The 19,896-nt window shown below is 46.0% G+C and overlaps 2 protein-coding genes across 2 annotated transcripts in view; both read right to left on the minus strand.

Annotated features, from left to right (window-relative positions):
• The window catches only part of si:ch211-51a6.2 (neurotrypsin), a 58,276-nt gene extending 51,821 nt beyond the window's left edge, over positions 1–6,455 (minus strand). The window contains exons 1-2 of the mRNA XM_060854165.1: positions 6,155–6,455; positions 5,799–5,838 (exon numbers count right to left, since the gene is read on the minus strand). Of these exons, the coding sequence (XP_060710148.1) occupies positions 5,799–5,838; positions 6,155–6,211 (97 nt within the window). The 5' untranslated portion in view covers positions 6,212–6,455. The remainder of the gene's footprint in view (positions 1–5,798; positions 5,839–6,154) is intronic.
• Positions 6,456–11,765: 5,310 nt separating this feature from the next.
• chchd1 (coiled-coil-helix-coiled-coil-helix domain containing 1) lies at positions 11,766–19,088 on the minus strand. The gene is made up of 3 exons (XM_060854080.1): positions 18,926–19,088; positions 17,087–17,205; positions 11,766–14,963 (listed from the first exon to the last, which is right to left on the minus strand). The coding sequence occupies exons 1-3, from the start codon at positions 19,059–19,061 to the stop codon at positions 14,850–14,852; spliced, it is 369 nt and encodes a 122-aa protein (XP_060710063.1). The 5' UTR covers positions 19,062–19,088; the 3' UTR covers positions 11,766–14,849.
• Between the last annotated feature and the right edge of the window lie 808 nt (positions 19,089–19,896).

Below are 19,896 nucleotides of genomic sequence, written 5' to 3' on the forward strand. Positions count from 1 at the left end.
GGTCTGCACTGAGGGAAGGATGTACTGAGGGAAGGATGTACTGAGGGAGGACTGTACTGAGGGAGGACTGTACTGAGGGAGGGCTGTACTGAGGAAGGTCTGCACTGAGGAAGGTCTGCACTGAGGAAGGTCTGCACTGAGGAAGGTCTGCACTGAGGGAAGGATGTACTGAGGGAGGACTGCACTGAGGGAGGACTGTACTGAGGGAGGACTGTACTGAGGGAGGACTGTACTGAGAGGGTTGTACTGAGGGAGGGTTACATTGAGGGAGGGTTTTACTGAGGGAGGGCTGTACTGAGGGAGGACTGTACTGAGGGAGGACTGTACTGAGAGGGTTACACTGAGGGAGGGTTTTACTGAGGGAGGACTGTACTGAGGGAGGACTGTACTGAGGGAGGACTATACTTGGAGTGTCATGCTGAGGGAGGGCTGTACTGAGGGAGGACTGCACTGAGGGAGGACTGTACTGTGGGAGCACTATACTTGGAGTGTCATGCTGAGGGAGGGCTGTACTGAGGGAGGACTGCACTGAGGGAGGACTGTACTGAGAGGGTTACACTGAGGGAGGGTTTTACTGAGGGAGGACTGTACTGAGGGAGGACTGTACTGAGGGAGGACTGTACTTGGAGTGTCATGCTGAGGGAGGGCTGTACTGAGGGAGAGTTGTACTGAGGGAGGGTTGTACTGAGGGAGGACAGTACTGAGGGAGGGCTGTACTCGGAGTGTCATGCTGAGGGAGGGCTGTACTGAGGGAGGGCTGTACTGAGGAAGGTCTGCACTCAGGGAAGGATGTACTGAGGGAGGACTGCACTGAGGGAGAGCCGTGCTGAGGGAGGGTTCAGATTTGTTGGACATTGGGACCGGTTCTGGGGAAGGTGGGACTATTACAAAATGGGTGGTCTGCGTCTGAACCTGACCGGAACCAATGTCCTTGGGGGAGTTTTTGCTACTGCTGTTGGGGTGGTTTTAAACTAATGAAGCAGGGGGCTGGGAACTAGAGGAGAAAACAAGTAGACAGTGAGGTAGAGACTGGAGACAGTAAGAATCATGAAGAAAGCATTAATAAAGGGAAGAGTAGGCAGAGAGCAGGTGAGTGCAAAAAAACTGGTGGCCTGAAATGCATCTACTTTAATGCAAGGAGTATAGTGTGTAAGGCAGATGAACTTCGGGCTTGGATTGGTACCTGGGAGTGTGACGTTATTGCCATCACAGAGACTTGGTTGAAGGAAGGGCAAGATGATTGGCAACTAAATGCTCCAGGATATAGACATTTCAGACAGGACAGGGAGGGAAGTAAAAGGGTGGTGGAGTTGCATTGCTGGTCAGGGACGATATCACGGCTGTGCTAAAGGAGCACATTATGGAGGTCTTGGGTAGTGAGGCATTATTGGTGGAGCTGAGGAATAAGAAGAGTGCAGTTACATTGTTGGGGCTGTATTACAGACCTCACAACAGAGAGGGTGAGGTAGAAGAACAAAGAGGTAAACAGATTATAGAAAGATGTAGAGGCAATTGGGTAGTGGTGATGGGAGATTTTAATTTTCCCAACATTGACTGGAATACACTTAGCGTCAGTGGTCTGGATGGGGTAGAATTTGTAAGGAACATCCAGGAGAGTTTTCTAGAGCAGTATGTCAATAGTCTGATGAGGGAAGGGGCCATATTGGACCTGGTACTGGGGAATGAGCCAGGACAGGTGGTAGAAGTTACGGTAGGGGATTTCTTTGGGAACAGTGATCACAATTCTGTAAGTTTTAGAATACTCGTAGATAAAGAAGAAAGTGGTCCTAAGGGAAGAGTACTAAACTGGGCCAAGGCCAATTATATCAAAATGAGGCAGGGGCTGGGAAATGTGGATTGGACACAGCTATTTGAAGGGAATTCCACATTTGAGATGTGGGAGGCTTTCAAAGATAGGTTAATGGTAGTGCAGGATAGGCATGTCCCATTGAAGGCAAAGGATAGCAAGGGCAAGATTTGTGAACCATGGATGACAGGAGAAATTGTACGACTAGCCAAGAGAAAAAGGGAAGCATACATAAGGTCTAGGCAGCTAAGAACAGAACGGGCCCTGGAAGAATATCGATAGAGTAGGACAAGTCTTAAGTGAGGAATCAAGCGGGCTAAAAGGGGTCATGAAATAGTTTTAGTGAGCAGAATTAAGGAGAATCCCAAAGCATTTTCTTCTTATATAAGAAGCAAGCAGGTAACTAAAGAAAGGATTGGTCCACTAAAGGATAAGAAAGGAAGGCTGTGTGTCGAACCTGAGAGAATGGGTGAGATTCTGAATGATTACTTTGCATCAGTGTTCACTGAGGAGAGGAACATGATAAATTTTGAGATTAGAGATAAAAGTTTGATTACTCTGGATCACGTTGACATAAGTAGGGAAGATGTGTTGGGTAGGCTAGAGGTGATTAAGGTGGACAAATCCCCAGGACCGGATGGGACCTATCCCAGGTTGCTGAGGGAGATGAGAGAGGGTATAGCTGGGGCCCTGACAGATATCTTTGTGGCATCCTTAAATACAGGCGAGGTGCCAAGGGGCTGGAAGGTTGCTCATGTTGTCCCCTGTACAAGAAGGGTAGTAGGGATATTCCGGGTAACTACAGACCAGTGAGCCTGACGTCAGTGGTGGGAAAGTTGCTGGAGAAGGTACTGAGGGATAGGATCTATTTATATTTAGAAAAGAATGGACTTATCAGTGATAGGCAACATGGTTTTTTGCGGGAAGATCGTGCCTTACCAACTTAATAGAGTTTTTCGAGGAAGTGACCAAGTTGATAGATGAAGGAAGGGCTGTTGACGTCATATACATGAACTTTAGTAAGGCATTTGATAAGATTCCCCATTGTAGACTAATGGAGAAAGTGAAGTCACATGGTGTGCAGGGTGTTCTAGCTAGGTGATAAAGAACTGGTTGACCAACAGGAGACAGAGTAGTAGTTGAAGGGAGTTCCTCCAAATGGAGAAAGGTGACCAGTGGTGTTCCACAGGGGTCAGTATTGGGGTCACTATTGTTTGTAATATACATAAATGATCTGGAAGAGGGCACTGTTGGTATGATCAGCAAGTTTGCAGATGACACAAAGATTGGTGGAGTAGCAGAAAGCATAAGAGACTGCCAGAGAATTCAGGAGGATATAGATAGACTGGAGAGTTGGGCAGAAAAGTGGCAGATAGTTTTCAATCCAGAAAAATGTGAGGTGATGCATTTAGGCAAGTCTAATTCTAGATTGAGTTATACAATGGACGGAAGAGCCTTGGGAAAAGTTGATGGACAGAGAGATCTGGGAGTGCAGGTCCACTGTACCCTGAAGATTGCTGCACAGATGGATAGAGTGGTCAAGAAGGAATAAAGGCTATCCTTCATCAAACGGGATATTGAGTATAAGAGCTGACAAATCATATTAAAATTGTACAAGACATTTGTTCAGCCATATTTAGAATACTGTGTACAGTTCTGATCATCACATTGCCAAAAGGATGTAGACACTTTGGAGAGGGTGCAGAGAAGGTTTACGAGGATGTTGCCTGGTATGGAAGGTGATAGCTACGAAGAGAGGTTGAGTAGGTTAGGTTTATTTTCATTAGAAAAAAGGAGATTGAGGGGGGACCGGATTGAGGTTTACAAAATCATGAAGGGTATAGACAGGGTGGATAGAGACAAGCTTTTTCCCAGGGTGAAGGATTCAATAACGAGAGGTCACGCTTTCAAGGTGAGAGGTGGAAAGTTTAAGGGGGATACACACGGGGGGGGCAAGTACTTCACACAGAGGGTGGTGGGCGTTTGGAACGCGTTGCCAGCAGAGGTGATAGAGGTAGGCACAGTAGATTCATTTAAGATGCGTCTGGATGGATGCATGAGTAGGTGGGGAGCAGAGGGATACAAATGCTTAGGAATTGACCGACAGGTTTAGACAGTGGATTGGATCGGCTCAGGCTTGGAGGGCCGAAGGGCCTGTTCCTAGGCTAGAAATTTTCTTTGTTCTATACTGAGGGAGGACTGCACTGAGCGAGGACTGCACTGAGCGAGGACAATCTTGAGAGAGGACAATCTTGAGGGAGGGCTGTACTGAGGGAGTGCTGTACTGAGGGAGTGCTGTACTGAGGGAGGACTGAATGAGTGAGATCTGTACTGATGTACAGCATAGTTGGAGGTATTGCTGCTCAATATTACAATAGCGGATGTGTGGTTTAGGAAATATATCAATGCACATCTTCCTCTCCTTTTTAAAGCCTCTGACTGAATCAAAAACATCAGCATGTGGGACAGTTTCTTGGAGTAAAGAATACCACCCCCACTTCAGCTAAAAATGGGTGTGTCTGTCTGTCTTTGTGTGTTTGAGCTTGTGTGTAAATGTGTATATATTTAAATCTGTGAACTTATGTGTGTCTTCGTGCAGATGCATTTGTACGTCTTTAAGTACTTATGTATTTGTGTGCGTGTGTGTGAGTATATCTGTGGCACAGTGAAACACAAATGGACCACCCCACCCTGTGAATGTGTTTTGACTATCTGTGAAATCTCACCTCGAAATATATCATATAAATATAAGATATATCAAAATGTATCTTATAAACCTATTGGAACCATTTTTGTCAATTAACTTGTTTGATCTTCTACTTAGAGAGAAATGAAAAATATTGCTCTCAGCAAGAAACCGCCCATGCACTATCCCAGCGTCACTCCACACTGATGGAAGTTCCCAGTAACGTGGAAACATGTTGGATTTCAGAAAAAAAACTATTTATCATTCCAACCAGACATTTAATCATGACAGTAAAGTACAGTCAGGTTGCCAATATACATTTCCCAACTAAACACTTAACAAATCTTGATCCTCCTTTATTTTTAATATAATTACTTTCCATGATACATTGTAGGTTACCATGAAGGACTCTCCTTCACAAACTCTCCCCTTGCCTGTGGCATATAGACCCCCAGGCTAAACCACCATCAGTTGTCTCTCCCTAATGACAGAGCAGCTCTATGGTCCTCTGAGACTATAGGGTGATTTAGAAAAAAAACAACAAACTAATAAAAATGGATCTAAAACGAAGTCAATTTTGCAATGTGAGTGTTTATCTATTTCATACGATTTGGGGACTTGATTTGCTGGGACAATACAGTGGTTAGCACTGCTGCCTCACAGCGCCAGGGACCCAGGTTCGATTCCAGCCTCGGGCAACTGTTTGTGTGGAGTTTGCACATTCTCCCCACATCAGTGTGGATTTCCTCTCACAGTCCAAAGATTTGCAGGCTAGGTGGATTAGCCATGGGAAATACGGAGGGTATAGGTCTGTGGTGGTTGCTCTTTGGACAGTCAGTGTGGACATGATGGGCTGAATGGCTTCCTTTCACACTATAGGGATCCTATGAAATATCTGTAATATTCCCTATCATAATGTATATGTTATTCTTGCAAGACAGTAGTGACTACACCAAACTTATACATTTGATTATATATTTTATATTGAAAAATACTTGCGTCCATGTAGCTCCTTTGATAACCTCAGGCTGTTCCACTGTCGGGGGAATCAAACCCAGTGTCCCAAAGACATTACCTGGTTCTCTGGATTAACAGTCCACTAGGCCATCACCTCAGCTATCAAACAGCAGCTAATTGAAGATGGAGGAGTGTTCCAAACCAGCAGCAAAGTGGTTTGGAACACCCTGAGGTTAGGTAAGGAGCTATAGCAACACAAGTCTTTTATATATAAAGTGCATACAAATATATTATCAAACGTATAAAAAATTGTCTAAACAGGAAAAGATAATACACCAGGGATGTTACCTGACAGGTGATTGTCTTTTGCTGGATGGGTCTCTGCAATCTGGAAATAAAAAGAAACAAACACTATCAAAACCCTGAATTAACCCAAATGCGAGTGGCTGTTTCACCTGTCTGGTTTCTGAGAAGCTGACCCATCTAAACCGACACCTTCTCAAACCCAGTAGTATCCCTGCTACAGACGCCAGCCTACACAACTCCCAAGTTTCAAGCTAGGCTAAATAAACTGGGGGCATTGAAATGTGAGCATTGACAGAACAGTACAGTTTGTCCTGGCGTGCCCTCCCCTTTATATTTGTGAGGCAAGTCTGCAGATGCGGCCGGATTGGTGATTTGATTTGTAAAGGCTGTGACCTTACCTCGACTGCCGCGGAACAGCAATACAGGACCGTGGAGAGAATCGAAGCAAAGAACATTCTGAAATTACATCCTAGTCATGGGCTTCCAAGATGTGGTCCGAGACTGGAAGGAGGGAGGATTGCCAGAACAGATTCCTGGGGAGGGAGGGAGATTGCTACAGGAATAGACAAAACCTTGTCCTGGAGGTAACAGAGACAGAGTGAAACCTGCAGAGAGAGAGAGTGTGTGTATGTAGTGAATGGGGTGGGACTGGTGGGACCCGCCCACGAGTTCATTTCAAACAGAAACATCAGACTGCAGATAATCCAAGCCCATCGGCGTCTTTACCGTCACCGCGAGGATTATTGACAAGAACCAACCTCTCTCTCCTGCCCAGCCTTTTATCAGCATCCACTCCAAGGGTGTGGGCCAAGTCTCACTGATGATTCAACTGCCCTTTGAACACTGGGCTGAGGTGGATGTTGAGTCTTTGGAACAGGACTCGTCCCACATGGGAGCAGGCCATTCTGCCTGTCCAATTCCTGCTGCACTTAACCTTCTCCCACCCTCCCCATTCTAACTGCCAGTAAAAACCAGGTACACTCCTCCATCTTCAATTAACCTCTGTTTGGTAGCTAAGGTGATGGCCGAGTGGGCTGTTAATCCAGAGAACCAGGTAATGTCTTTGGGACACTGGGTTTGAGTTCCCCCACAGTGGAACAGCCTGAAGTTATGAAAGGAGCTACATGGACGCAAGTATTTTTCAATATAAAATGCATACAAATATATAATCAAATGTATAAATATAATTTCTCTAAGCAAGAAAAGATTATACACAAGAGATGTTACCCGACAGGTGATTGTCTTTTGCTGGTTGGGTCTCTCCAGTCTGGAAATAAATGATTGAGGGTAAGAGTTTAATGATGACTGTGAATCTGTTATCAATTGTCGGAAAAACCCATCTGGTTCACTAATGTCCTTTAGGGAGGGAAACAGCCATCGTTACCTGGTCTGGCCTACATGTGACTCCAGACCCACAGCAATGTGGTTGACTCTTTACTTAAGGAATGGCACAGTGACACAGTGGTGAGCACCAGGGACCTGGGTTCAATTCCAGCCTCGGGCAACTGTCTGTGTGGGTTTCCTCCAGGTGCTCCGGTTTCCTCCCACAATCCAAAGATGTGCAGGTTGGGTGAATTGGCCGTGCTAAATTGCCCATAGTGTGAGGTGCATTAGTCAGGGGTAAATATGAGGAATGGGCCTGGGTGGGTTACTCTTTGGAGGGTTTGTGTGGACTTGTTGGGCTGAAGGGCCTGCTTCCATACTGTAGGTGATCTGATCTACCTGCCCTCTGGGGCAGTTGGGGATGGGCAATAGATGTCAGCCTAGCCAGTGACGCCTTCATCCCATGAATTAATGTTATTTTTAAAAGCCAGCTCCACATTTTCCCCCTCTGGGTGAATGGGGCTCCTCTGAAATTCCCACCTGATTTCCTGTTGTTTGCCTGCTATGCCTTTGGACAAAGCCTGTCCATCATTCTGTGAATTAGGAACATAGGAAGTAGGAGCAAGGTGACCATTCGGCCCTCCCACCCCAAGCCTGCTCCATCATTCAACTTATACCATAGCTGACCTTCCAGCTCAATGCCATGTTCCTGCACCCAATCTGTCAACACGTTCGATATCTTATTGGTTCTGTCTTGTTTATGCTCAATTTCTGAGCCCCCACGGTCTCCGAGGGCAGATAATTCCAAAGACTCCCAGCCCCCAAATGTAGAAATTCCTCCTGTTCCTCACTGCTAAATGGTCTGTTCCTTACTCTGAGATTGGGGATACCCCTCAGTCTCCCACCCACCCATCGTTTCTGCATCTGTCATACATTCACTCTGCGTCAATGGTTTGTCATTTTGCTACAACCACCACCACTCTCTTTGCCCTTTGTTCCAGGATGTTTTGCTGTTCAATGCCCCCAACCCCCCTCCCCTCCAGACCCTCACCCCCCACTCCCCCAGGCTCTCCCCCCCCCCCCCCCTCCATGCCCGCCCCTGGTACTGCATTGCTTCCCCTTTTGTGCTTCACATCCAACCCTTGCAATTGAATAAACACTCACATTTCTGTCCTCCTCCATATCTGAAGAACTGCCATGTTCTGATTCTCTCTCTGCTGAGTATTTCCACCATTTTCTGTTCTTATTTCAGTACTTTGCTTTCATTGATTCCCTGTTGACTGTTTTCTATTGATGGCCTCTAGCTCTACCTCCCTCTAAGTGGAAATAGTCTTTCTGTTTTTAATGAAATCTTTTAAAGAAATTAAAAATATACATTTGGTCACTGTCAATCTCCTCTTTCCAAATGGTAGCAAACATACAACAAAAATAAAGTGACCAGCAGGAAAGCGAAGATTGATATTATGTAGAAAGTGATTGATATTATGTAGAAAGTGATTAGTACTTCCCCTTTTACATCTTGTCATAAGGCTGGTTGGATGCAGCAACAGGCACAAAGTAGATAAAATATACAATCAGGATTGGACCATCAAACCAATATCCAGATTACAGAGGAGGAAGTGCTGGATGTCTTGAAACGGTTAAAGGTGGATAAATCCCCAGGATCTGATCAGGTGTACCCGAGAACTCTGTGGGAAGCTAGAGAAGTGATTGCTGGGCTTCTTGCTGAGATATTTGTATCATCGATAGTCACAGGTGAGGTGCCGGAAGACTGGAGGTTGGCAAATGTCAGGGAGTCCAGAACTAGAGGGCATAGATTTAGGGGAAAGGGCAAAGATATAAAAGAGACCTAAGGGGCAACTTTTCATGCAGAGGGTGGTACGTGTATGGAATGAGCTGCCAGAGGAAATGGTGGAGGCTGGTACAACTGCAACATTTAAGAGGCATTTGGATGGGTATATGAATAGGAAGGGTTTAGAGGGATATGGGCCGGCTGCTGGCAGGTGGGACTAGATTGGGTTGGGATATCTGGTCGGCGTGGACGGGTTGGACTGAAGTGTCTGTTTCCATGCTGTACATCTCTATGACTCTAGGAGACCACATTTTAAAATAATAATTAAATAAACTAAAAAGTACTCCCAACGTTCAGATTGTAACAGGAAATCCATCCTGTTGAACAGCGTAAAGTTGTACCAAGTCAATAAATGCCAATCTATATCCCTTGGCATGGATTTTCTCAAAACATCCTGATGTTGTTTCCACACGGTATCCTTACTAATTACATCCCATAGTTTAATCCGGGAGGAAGCTGGACAGGACGAAGTAATGTCCTCCTGAACAATTCACCAATACATATAGTTTTACTCACTTAAACGTTTCTGAATCACTTATCCATGCCAAATCAAATATAAACTCATAGCGATCAGATTCAGAAATGACAGTGCTGCCCACTGAGTCACATCTAACACAATTAATGGATTAAACAATTGAGATATTAAGAATGCAATATTTTAGAACCATCTAAGAGTAAGGCATGCATTGCCTTTCAACTATGGTTCATACTCCATTTGACATTGAAATACAAGTTCCAGGGTTCAGGTGGCACGGTGGCACAGTGGTTAGCACTGCTGCCTCACAGTGCCAGAGACCCGGGTTCAATTCCTGACTCAGGCGACTGACTGTGTGGAGTTTGCACATTCTCCCTGTGTCTGTGTGGGTTTCCTCCGTGTGCTCCGGTTTCCTCCCACAGTCCAAAGATGTGCAGGTCAGGTGAATTGGCCATGCTAAATTGCCCGTAGTGTTAGGGGAATGGGTGGGTTGCGCTTCAGCGGATCGGTGTGGACTTGTTGGGCCGAAGGGCCCGTTTCCACACTGTTAGTAATCTAAAGTAATCTAAACTCAAGTCTCACCTCAGAGCTGGAGCATGAAATTCAGGGCTGACACTTTAATACAGAACTGAGGGAATGCTGCAATGTCAGAGGATCAGTGCTGAGACAGTGCTGCACTGTCAGAGGGTCAGTGCTGAGGGAGTGCTGCACTGTTGGAGGGTCAGTGCTGAGAGAGTGCCGCACTGTCAGAGGGTCAGCACTGCAAGAGTGCTGCATTGTCGGAGGGTCAGTGCTGAGGGAGTGCTGCACTGTTGAAGGGTCAGTGCTGAGAGATTGCCGCACTGTCAGAGAGTCAGTGCTGAGGGAGCACTGCACTGTCAGAGGGTCAGTGCTGAGAAAGTGCTGCACTGTCGGAGGGTCAGTGCTGAGGGAGTGCTGCACTGTCAGAGGGTCAGTGCTGAGAAAGTGCTGCACTGTCGGAGGGTCAGTGCTGAGGGAGTGCTGCACTGTCAGAGGGTCAGTGCTGAGGGAGTGCTGCACTGTCAGAGAGTCAGTGCTGAGGGAGTGCTGCACTGTTGGAGGGTCAGTGCTGATGGAGTGCCACAGTGTTAGGGGTGTTATTGTTTGGATCAGAGAAATTCTAAGGTGCTTATTAATTGAAAGTGGAGAGAAGTTCCCCTTGGTGTTTTGAACAATATTTACAATTCAATTAACATTACAGAATATCTGATCAATATCATATGCTGTTTCTGAGAGGTTGCTCAGTGCAAATTAATTGCAATATTTTGTACAACTGTCACTTTATCTTAAAAAGTCATTAAGTGGTGAGGTAATTACTGAACTTTTCTTTGATGATTATAAGTTCTGAGTGAAAGTCCTGAAACTTCCCGCATTACAGGAATGAAAGAATTCTTTACCACAATGGCGCTGATTTGAGAAGTCTGCTATTGCTGTCATCTTGAGGGCAACTAAGGATGGACAATAGTTTATCCTGAGAATTCATTTTAAGAAGGAAAATGTATATAGTGTAGTTATAAGTTGATTCCTTTTGAATCCACATGACCTATGCTGCTGTCCCTCTCTTTGGGGACATAATTCTCGTAAGCAGACAAAAACATTGCAATTGCTGATAAGATTGGGAGTTTTGAATGTAAACGGAGTGCATTTGTGGAAACCACAAAGGTTATCAGCAGGGCTTGGTGAATGTCCTGCTTACATGGATTAGGTTCCCAGACCAGGTGACACCCGTCTGAGGTTAAGGAAATGGGACTTATTCAAACCCCTTGCCGATAAACATCAGGAATTCTGAATCCAAAAACCTTGGGCCTGACCATTTCTCAGATAAAACATTTGCAATTTTCAGATTCTTACCCCTATAGGTCCATTTGAGTCTTACCAAAGTATTTGTTCCAAAGAGCCCAAACTCATTGGGTCTCCAGGTTCTTTCAGGGGTTCTTTCAGAAAGACCTTCAGTTTTTAGCTCGTTTTGGTTTTCAGACATGTGGGTAAAGGATACTGACTTGTATTCTTGATAATTTGCTAAATTTAGGGATTGTTCACAAAGACTGGAATAATTTTCACATAATGTCAATCTTAAAAATGAGGGATATGGCTGAACGAGGTAACTGAGTGGATTTAATTGACTAAATTTATATTTCCTCTGCTGGGGTGGGATTTGAATTTCCAACCACACAGAACCAGTAATATTGCCGTTTCCTCTGAGGTGGATGCACCATTTGACAATGGAGATAGAGAGTGTTATAACAGGGCATTCATAATGCATCTGCCAGAAAAGAATGATTTGGAGATGCTGGTGTTGGACTGGGGTGTACAAAGTTAAAAATCACACAACACCAGGTTATAATCCAACAGATTTAATTGGAAGCACACTAGCTTTCGGAGTGATGCTCCTTCATCAGGTGATGAAGGAGCGTCGCTCCGAAAGCTAGCCAGAAAAGAAGACAGTTTCTTACAAAATCCATACTTTTTTTTCCCCTGAAGATGTCACCAGGTCAGAGGATGTTACATCCTTTGACTTTCAGGCAGAATAAATAATGTGCACATACTGCGCCAGTTTCAACAAAATAGATGACAGCCACTCACTGACTTGATGCTGAGCTACACATTCTGGAGGAGGATCACAGATCCAGAAACATTAACTGCTTTCTCTCCACAGATGCTGCCAGACATGCTGAGTTTCACCAGTAATTTCTAGTTTTCGGAGTCAACCTGCTGAGTTTAAAATTTAGAGTCGCAGGTAGATAATAGTAAAGGTAGTGTTTGGTATGCTTTCCTTTATTGGTCAGAGTATTGAGTACAGGGGCTGAGACATCATGTTGCGGCTGTACAGGATGTTGGTTAGTCCACTTTTGAAATATTGCGTGTAATTCTGTTCTCCTTTCTTTCAGAAGGATGCTGTAAAACTTGAAAGGGTTCAGAAACGATTTATAAGGATGTTGGAGGATTTGACTTATGGGGAAATAACTCCTCAGATATGAATAGGCTAGAGTTGTTTTACCCACAGCGTTGGAGTCTGAGGGGTGACCTTATAGAGGTTTATAAAATTATGAGGCGCATGAATAGGATAAATAGACAAATGTCTTTTCCCTGGGGTGGGGGGACTCCAGAACTGGAGGGCATAGGTTTAGAGTGAGAGGGGAAAGATATAAAAGAGACCTAAGGGGCAACCTTTTCATACAGCAGTAATATGTGTATGGAATGAGCTGCAACATTTAAAAGGCATTTGGATGGGTATATGAATAGGAAGGATTTGGAGGGATATGGGCTGTGTGCTGCAAATGGGTTGGGATATCTGGTCGGCATGGACAATTTAGACTGAAGGGTCTGTTTCCATGCTGTACATCTCCATGACTAATATCTGGTAATTAACTGCCAATCAGCATTAACAGATGCATTCTCCACAACAATGCCTCCATCATCAAAGTTCACTTGAACCAATCAGCACCCTTCTCTCATGTAGTAATTTTGCTTTTCCATTTGAGTTGGTAATTCTTGTGAAACGTTGAGTGCAAGGTGAAAAACTTCCAAGTATATGCCATTTTCTAGCAATGGTAACTTTTAGAGGTTAACCAATTGAGAGAAAAAAAATGCCTACAAATTTCATAAAATTCTGATGACGGCTCTCAACCTGAAATCTTGGCTTTTTTTTCCTCTCTCTCTCTCTCTCTCTCTGCAGACACTGCAGATTATTTGCAGCAATTTCAGGTTATACCGTTAAATAGAAGAACTTCAAAGTCTATTAACTTGAATATACATTTTCAATTAACTTGAATATTCATTTTGAATGTACATTACTCAAAGAATCAAAGATTTTAAAAAAATTCATTCAAGGGGTCATGAGCATCAAGGTCAGTACTTATTACCCATCCCTAACTGGGAAAAGGTGGTGATGAGCTGTCTGTTCTTTTTCGTCTTTTTAAGGGGGAACTAAAGTAATTCAAAAGAAGGAAACCTTTTCTGATGTGTCCTGAGCAACCGAACACCAACAGAGAACTTTGAACACATTTTGTATACGTATTGGCATCTGTTTGCCGAAGACAGATCAGCACGACTTTATTTCTTATTGAGTGCAGGAACCGTGACATCAAATTCACATACAGGATTGTCTAATTGAATTCAGAATTATATTATGATGAGTTTACATTGCTTATGCACTAATGGGGCAGGAAGGAAAAAGCTGCTGATACAACAATCTCCCTTGTTGATATTTTACAAATAGTCAAACAATCCCCCATTGTTCAAGACTAAAATTAATTAAGATTCAACTACATCAGTGAACAGAGACTGGCCCTACAGTGTAAAGTTATTGCAAAACTTTGGCAAAATACTTCCTCACTGTGTAACAAAATCACTGTTGGTCTATTAACAAATATTGTAAGTAAACATCAGAATTTATTCATTAAATTGAGCTCAGTAACACAAGATGTTTTCTCCTGTGATTAGAAGGTCTGGTATGATTTTATACAACTCTGAGACAACCTCAAGTAACACTTCAAAGAGAGTTACTTTGATATCACCTTCACTGTTATCTTAAAGCATTTTTCACTATTTGCAAACAACTGAAACACAAGCCACATACCTGACCTTTATAAAGAAACTGATTCCCACTGACTTGTGAAAAAGGAGTAACTTTTAACTGAGATAGATGATACTGTCATAAAGGACATAGAGATCATTGTCATTTAAAGAGGTGCAAGACAGATTGGACCTAGAATATCCCACAATGGAATCCTTTATATCGATGTGACCACCATTAAGATAGGGGACTCTGAGGTGCATTTTTGATTTGTTCATGGCATTTGGGAGGCACCAGCTAGGCCACCTATTAATGGCCACCTCAAACACGCTTTTTTGAAATAACAGGTATATTATTTTATTGAATTTAAATTTCACTATTGCCATGGTAGGATTCAAACTCATGCTCATAAAACATTAGCCTGGAGTTATTACTGCTACAGCACTGCAGAAAAGGAAGAACCAACAGGGGAAACCTGTTCGAGTGTACCTTCTCACATCACAGATCAGAGACCAGGGACGGGACTGTGATGAAGAGAAGTCAAAGTGACAGAATAAAGTGCACCTCGACCCAAAATCACAGACAATAAGAAAGATGAACTAAAAAGCACTCCTCACGTCTGCATTCAAAACAACTGCCGGTTATGAAATATTTCAACATATGGTTCATAAAATGCAACAAATTGCAATTCGTTCTAAATTACTGAGAGCCCCAGTCTTAGATATTCGTGAATTTCAGCTAAGGACATATGTCTCTGTTCTATCCAGTTTTACTGTCAATGATGAGTATTACAGTCCTGCAATTTCCAGGGCATTTGTATCCACCAGGAACTGAACATCTCAGCCACAAGAAGAGGAGGTAATCAGCAGCCTTTTAAATCCAAATAGTAATTCCACACGCAGGCTGCTATCGCACTTGTGTTTTGTTGGGATATCTCTGCAGCAACTTTGTGGCTTGTTGGGGAGTCAAAGTATTGGTTTGTCCCACACTCAGCAAACTTGCCCTTGCTCTCCGCTCAGCCTGCAAGACAGAAATTCCTATTAAAATATCAACTTTAGGGGGGGGGGGGGGGAAGGTGTACTTTATTTGTAAACATTACAAAAGTACATTACACAACAGTTAAATATTAAATGACTATTACTAAAGTGCAAATTAGATTAGCTCTTTTCAACACCTATGTTATATTCCACCTAAAGTTAGAGCTTATACCCATCATATTCACAGCCCCAATGGGTTTTGCAGTTTCCATTACCGGCAGGGCCTTAGAGAATGGCCTTTCACCAGCTCACCTCCGTGGTTGTTACATGGAATAAAACAGCTTTTACTGCATCCATTAGCATTCAGTCCTGAACCACTCTGCAACAGCAGATGACGCACAACTCTTTGCACTTGGGAAAATCAAAGTGTATTTTGCCGAGTTGCTGGTCCTGCAGCTGCAGTCGATGTTTATCTCGGTGTCCATCTCTGGGAACTGCCCATCGAGCACAAAACTTTACTGCTCAGTGCAAACCCTAACAAAAGGTCACTGTGTCCCTATTCCAGACCTGTTCGCAAAGGTATATTCGAGGAAGTTCCTCGTCACACCAGGCTGTCATGCAGAGGCAGCAGGGAGGATGTGACCAGGGTTGGTGGGCAGGTGCTTCTCATAACCAGCCACTGGGGTAACTACACTGGGAGCTCTGAGCTGCACCAATGGAATGTCAGCAATAAAGCCTCATCCGTGGCAGAAACTACAGTCTTGAGAGCGTGGCCTTAGCAGCAGCGTGTCGCTAGCTGGCCCAGCGTTTATGGCCCTGGAGAAGGTGGTAGTGAGCTGCCTTCTAGAACTGCTGCAGTTCCCAGCAGTTAGGAACATCCACAGGGCCACTAGAAGGGAGCTCCTAGGTTTTGACTCAGTGACAGTAACATGTTTCCAAGTCAGGGTGGTGTGTGACACAAGAGGGGAACTGGCAGCTGGCGACATTCCCATACATCGGCCATCCTTGTCCTTCTAGGTGGTAGAAGTCACTGCAATCAATGGACCTTTGGTCGGTTTCTGCAGTGCATCTTGGTAGATGGTACACACTGCTGCTACTGGACGTCAGTGGTGAATGTTGAAGGTGGTGGATGGGGTGGCATTTCAACAGGTTCTTTGTCCTTGATGGTATTGAGCTTCTGGAGTGTTCGGAGCTGCCCCCATCCACACAAGTGGGGAGTATTCCATTACATCCCTGACTTGTGTCTTGCAGGTGCTGGACAGGGCTTGGGAAATAAGTGGCAAGTTTGTTAGCCTTCTTCAGATCTTGAAATTTTAGGAAACAGAAGAAATTCAAATAAGTCTTTCAAATAAATCTGAGAACACTATGCAATACATAAATGGAAGTTTCTTTAATTGGAGCCGTACTCAAATGCATTACATTTCTTGATAAGCACAGGGATAAAAAGATAATGGGTGGGGGAGGCAGGAATGTAGACTAATCAAATCAGCTGTGATCTTACTGAATGATGGAGCATGCTTGAGGGGCCAAGTGGCCTAATTCTGCGCTGAATATATGTGCACATAATCGAATCACAGGACTAGACAAAGTACAACAGTATAGTGCAGAAATTGGCATATGCCGACAGAATGACATCCCAGACTCTTAAAAAGGTTCTTTTCAAACTGAAAAATATGGTAGAACTGTGATACAGATCTCAGTGGAATAGCATATTTACATAACTCGTGGAAATGACGGAATAAACACACACTGTCCTTTGTTGGTTATTAAATACCTTCATTGTTTGTGATGCCGGCCTTGCTACAGGAGTTCCTCTCAGTTTCCCTAACTTGCTCGGATACCCATATCTACCTAAGACTTGGAACATATTCCCAAATCTTAGGCAGCCATGCTTTTCAAAATTCCACACAAGCGAATGTTTGGATGTGATCGGCGTGCCTCCCTTCTCCCACTGCTCCTCCTCCTTTCTCCAAGCAATGTAAAAACCACAAACCCACCAACAAAAAGGAAATGTAGATCAGTTAAATCTTTCTCCACCACCTTTATTACTTCTGCCAAATGCATTCTTGTGAAATCGATAATTATGGCCAATTATTTTCACAACAAATTAGTCTAGGAACGCCAGCATTATCTACAGTTGCAGTGCAGCTTCTCCATTATTGTTACCTCTGCCTTGGCTGTGCAAGCGTAGAACGCCTGGATCTCTTTGGCACAGGCTCTCTCACTGAACTCATTTTGTTTCCAGCAAGCCAACATCACGGACATCTCTGTGATACACGTTGCCTCTGTGAATCATTGAAACAATTGGTAAGACTAATAGCTATAAAAGGTTTAATACAGAAATAGAAGAGACTCTTTATTTTAGCTGCTGAAATGTAGGTGATAGGCTGCCAGGCATAAGCTAGTCTCAGCTTGAGAACTGAAACTAAAAACATAATAAATCAGAAGGTAGCATCAAGTTCGAATTTCGAAAGTTTGATTACAGACGTAATGGAAGACCGCCAGAGATAAGAAGAAAAAGAACTTGGATTTAGAGAGATTTCAGGAATTCCCAAAACACAGAAACATAGAATATCAAACTATGTCACTGAGCTATTCAATATGATTGTGGCTAATCACTGAACTCAGTACCGTCATCCTGCCCTCTTCCAATATCCCCAAACACTTTAGCAACAAGAGCTATATCTACCTCCTCTTGAAAACACATGAATTCACTTTTTGTGGGAGTGAATTCCACTGGCTTACAGTGCACATAATCGAATGCACATGAACTCCTACAGTGGGATAACAATTCCTTGAAGTTTATTCCTTTAATATTTAGTCTGTGACTAAAGAGGGGAGAGCAGCACCCACCACTGAGACAGAGTTGGGGGCGAAGAAAAGTATAAAAGGCTGCTCAGGGTGCCAGGTGAAAAGGGAAATAGGTTAGCACGGATTGGCTGAACCAAATGGCTTGTCACTAATGCTTCCCCACCCCCTCCGTCCTCCCACTCCCCAGCACTCCATCCCCTTCCCCCTCCCACCCCTCCCCCCCATCTCCCCTTCCCACCACCCCCTCCCCCCCACCTCCCCTTCCTCTCCCACCACCCCTTCCCCCCCACCCCTCCCCCTTCCTCCTCACCCCTCCCCCTTCCCCCCCACCTCCCCTTGCCCCTTCCTCTCCCACCTCCCCTCCCCTTGCCCCTTCCTCTCCCCCCACCTCCCCTTCCCCTCCCCCCACCTCCCCCTTCCCCCCACTTCCCCCCTCCCCCCCACTTCCCCCCCCCCCCCACTTCCCCCCTCCCCCCTTCCCCTTCCCCTCCCCCCACTTCCCCATCCCCCTCCCCTCCCCCCACTTCCCCCTCCCCCTCCCCCTCCCCTTCCCCCGCTTCCCCTTCCCCCTCCCCCCACTTACCCTTCCCCTTCCCCCTCCCCCCCGCTTCCCCTTCCCCCTCCCCCCTCCCTCCCCCCCCACCCCTTCCCTCCCCCCCCCACCCACCCCCACACCCCCCCCCACCCCCACACCCCCCCCCCACCCACCCCCACACCCCCCCCCCCCCCCCCACCCCCACACCCCCCCCCCCACCCACCCACCCCCACACCCCCCCCCCCACCCACCCCCACACCCCCCCCCACACCCACCCCACCCACCCACCCCACCCCACCCCCCCCACCCCACCCACCCCCTCCCCTCCCCCCCCACCCCCCCACCCACCCCACCCCCCCCCTCCCCCCCCCACCCCCCCTCCCCCCCCCCTCCCCTCCCCCCCCACCCCCCCTCCCCCCCCCCCCCCTCCCCCCCCCACACCCCCCTCCCCCCCACTTCCCCTCCCCTCCCCCCCCCCACTTCCCCCCCCCTCCCCCCCACTTCCCCTTCCCCTCCCCCCCACTTCCCCTTCCCCCCCCCCCCCCACTTCCCCTTCCCCCCTCCCCCCCCCACTTCCCCTTCCCCCCTCCCCCCCCACTTCCCCCTCCCCTCCCCCCTACTTCCCCCTCCCCCCTACTTCCCCTCTCCCCACCACCGACCTCCCAGCCGCATTTTCCTGTTCGCCACCCTGTCGGCCAGCACCAGGGCCTTGTTGGGTTTGAGCACCGGCCTGCCGTGCTGCCTGCTGACCAGGCGGGACACCTTGGCCTGGAGAGCGGACCCGGACAGCGCCATCACCGCCACTGGCCTCCGGGGCACCACTGCGCCTGCGCCACCCTGCCCCGCTACCGTAAAGGAGCAGCACCAGCGGGGACGCTGACCTGCTGCCGTCAAGCAAGAGCGCCGGCCGTAAACTCTACAGTCGTAAAGACCCAGCTGCAACAAACTCCAAGCTGTCAAGATGTGTTTTGTACATATGATTTTTGTGGAGTCTTATTTAAAAAAAGCTACATCTTTAGTGAAAATAATACACACCCCTTCATCATCAATGCAAAATGAGCTCTATGTTTTAAAATATAACTAATGGAATAAAGTGGTTAGCACTACTGTCTCATAGCACTGGGTGCCTGGGTTCAATTCCCACCTCGGGCGACTGTCTGTGTGGAGTTTGCATATTCTCCCCATGTCTGCGTGGGTTTCCTCCGGGTCCTCTGGTTTCCTCTCACAGTCCAAAGATGTGCAGATCAGGTGAATTGGCCATGCTAAATTGCCCATCGTGTTAGGTGCATTCATCAGGGGGAAGTAGGTCTGGGTGGGTTACTGTTCAGGTGGTCGGTGTGGGCTTGTTGTGTCAAAATGTCTGTTTGCACACTGTAGGGAATCAAATCAAACTAGCCATTTGGATACAGAACTGGGTCAAAGGTAGAAGATAGAGGGTGGTGGTGGTGGAGGGTTGCTTTTCAGACTGGAGGCCTGGGACCAGTGGAGTGCCACATGGATCAGTGCTGGGTCCATTGCTTTTCATCATTTATATAAGTGATTTGGATATGAACATAGGAGGTATAGTTAGGAACTTTGCAGATGACACCAAAATTGGAGATGTAGTGGACAGCAAAGAAGGTTGTTTCAG

Source organism: Hemiscyllium ocellatum, chromosome 43, assembly GCF_020745735.1.
Source record: "Hemiscyllium ocellatum isolate sHemOce1 chromosome 43, sHemOce1.pat.X.cur, whole genome shotgun sequence".
Taxonomy (NCBI): domain Eukaryota; kingdom Metazoa; phylum Chordata; class Chondrichthyes; order Orectolobiformes; family Hemiscylliidae; genus Hemiscyllium; species Hemiscyllium ocellatum.

Bases quoted from the DNA above. Each gene is read 5' to 3' on its own strand.
- chchd1 (XM_060854080.1), bottom strand. From the start codon at position 19,061: ATGGCGCTGTCCGGGTCCGCTCTCCAGGCCAAGGTGTCCCGCCTGGTC. The intron at 17,206-18,925 runs GTCGGTGGTGGG...AATGATTCACAG, and splicing joins CAGGAAAATGCGGCTGGGAG to AGGCAACGTGTATCACAGAG. The intron at 14,964-17,086 runs GTAACAATAATG...TCTGTCTTGCAG, and splicing joins CTTGCACAGCCAAGGCAGAG to GCTGAGCGGAGAGCAAGGGC.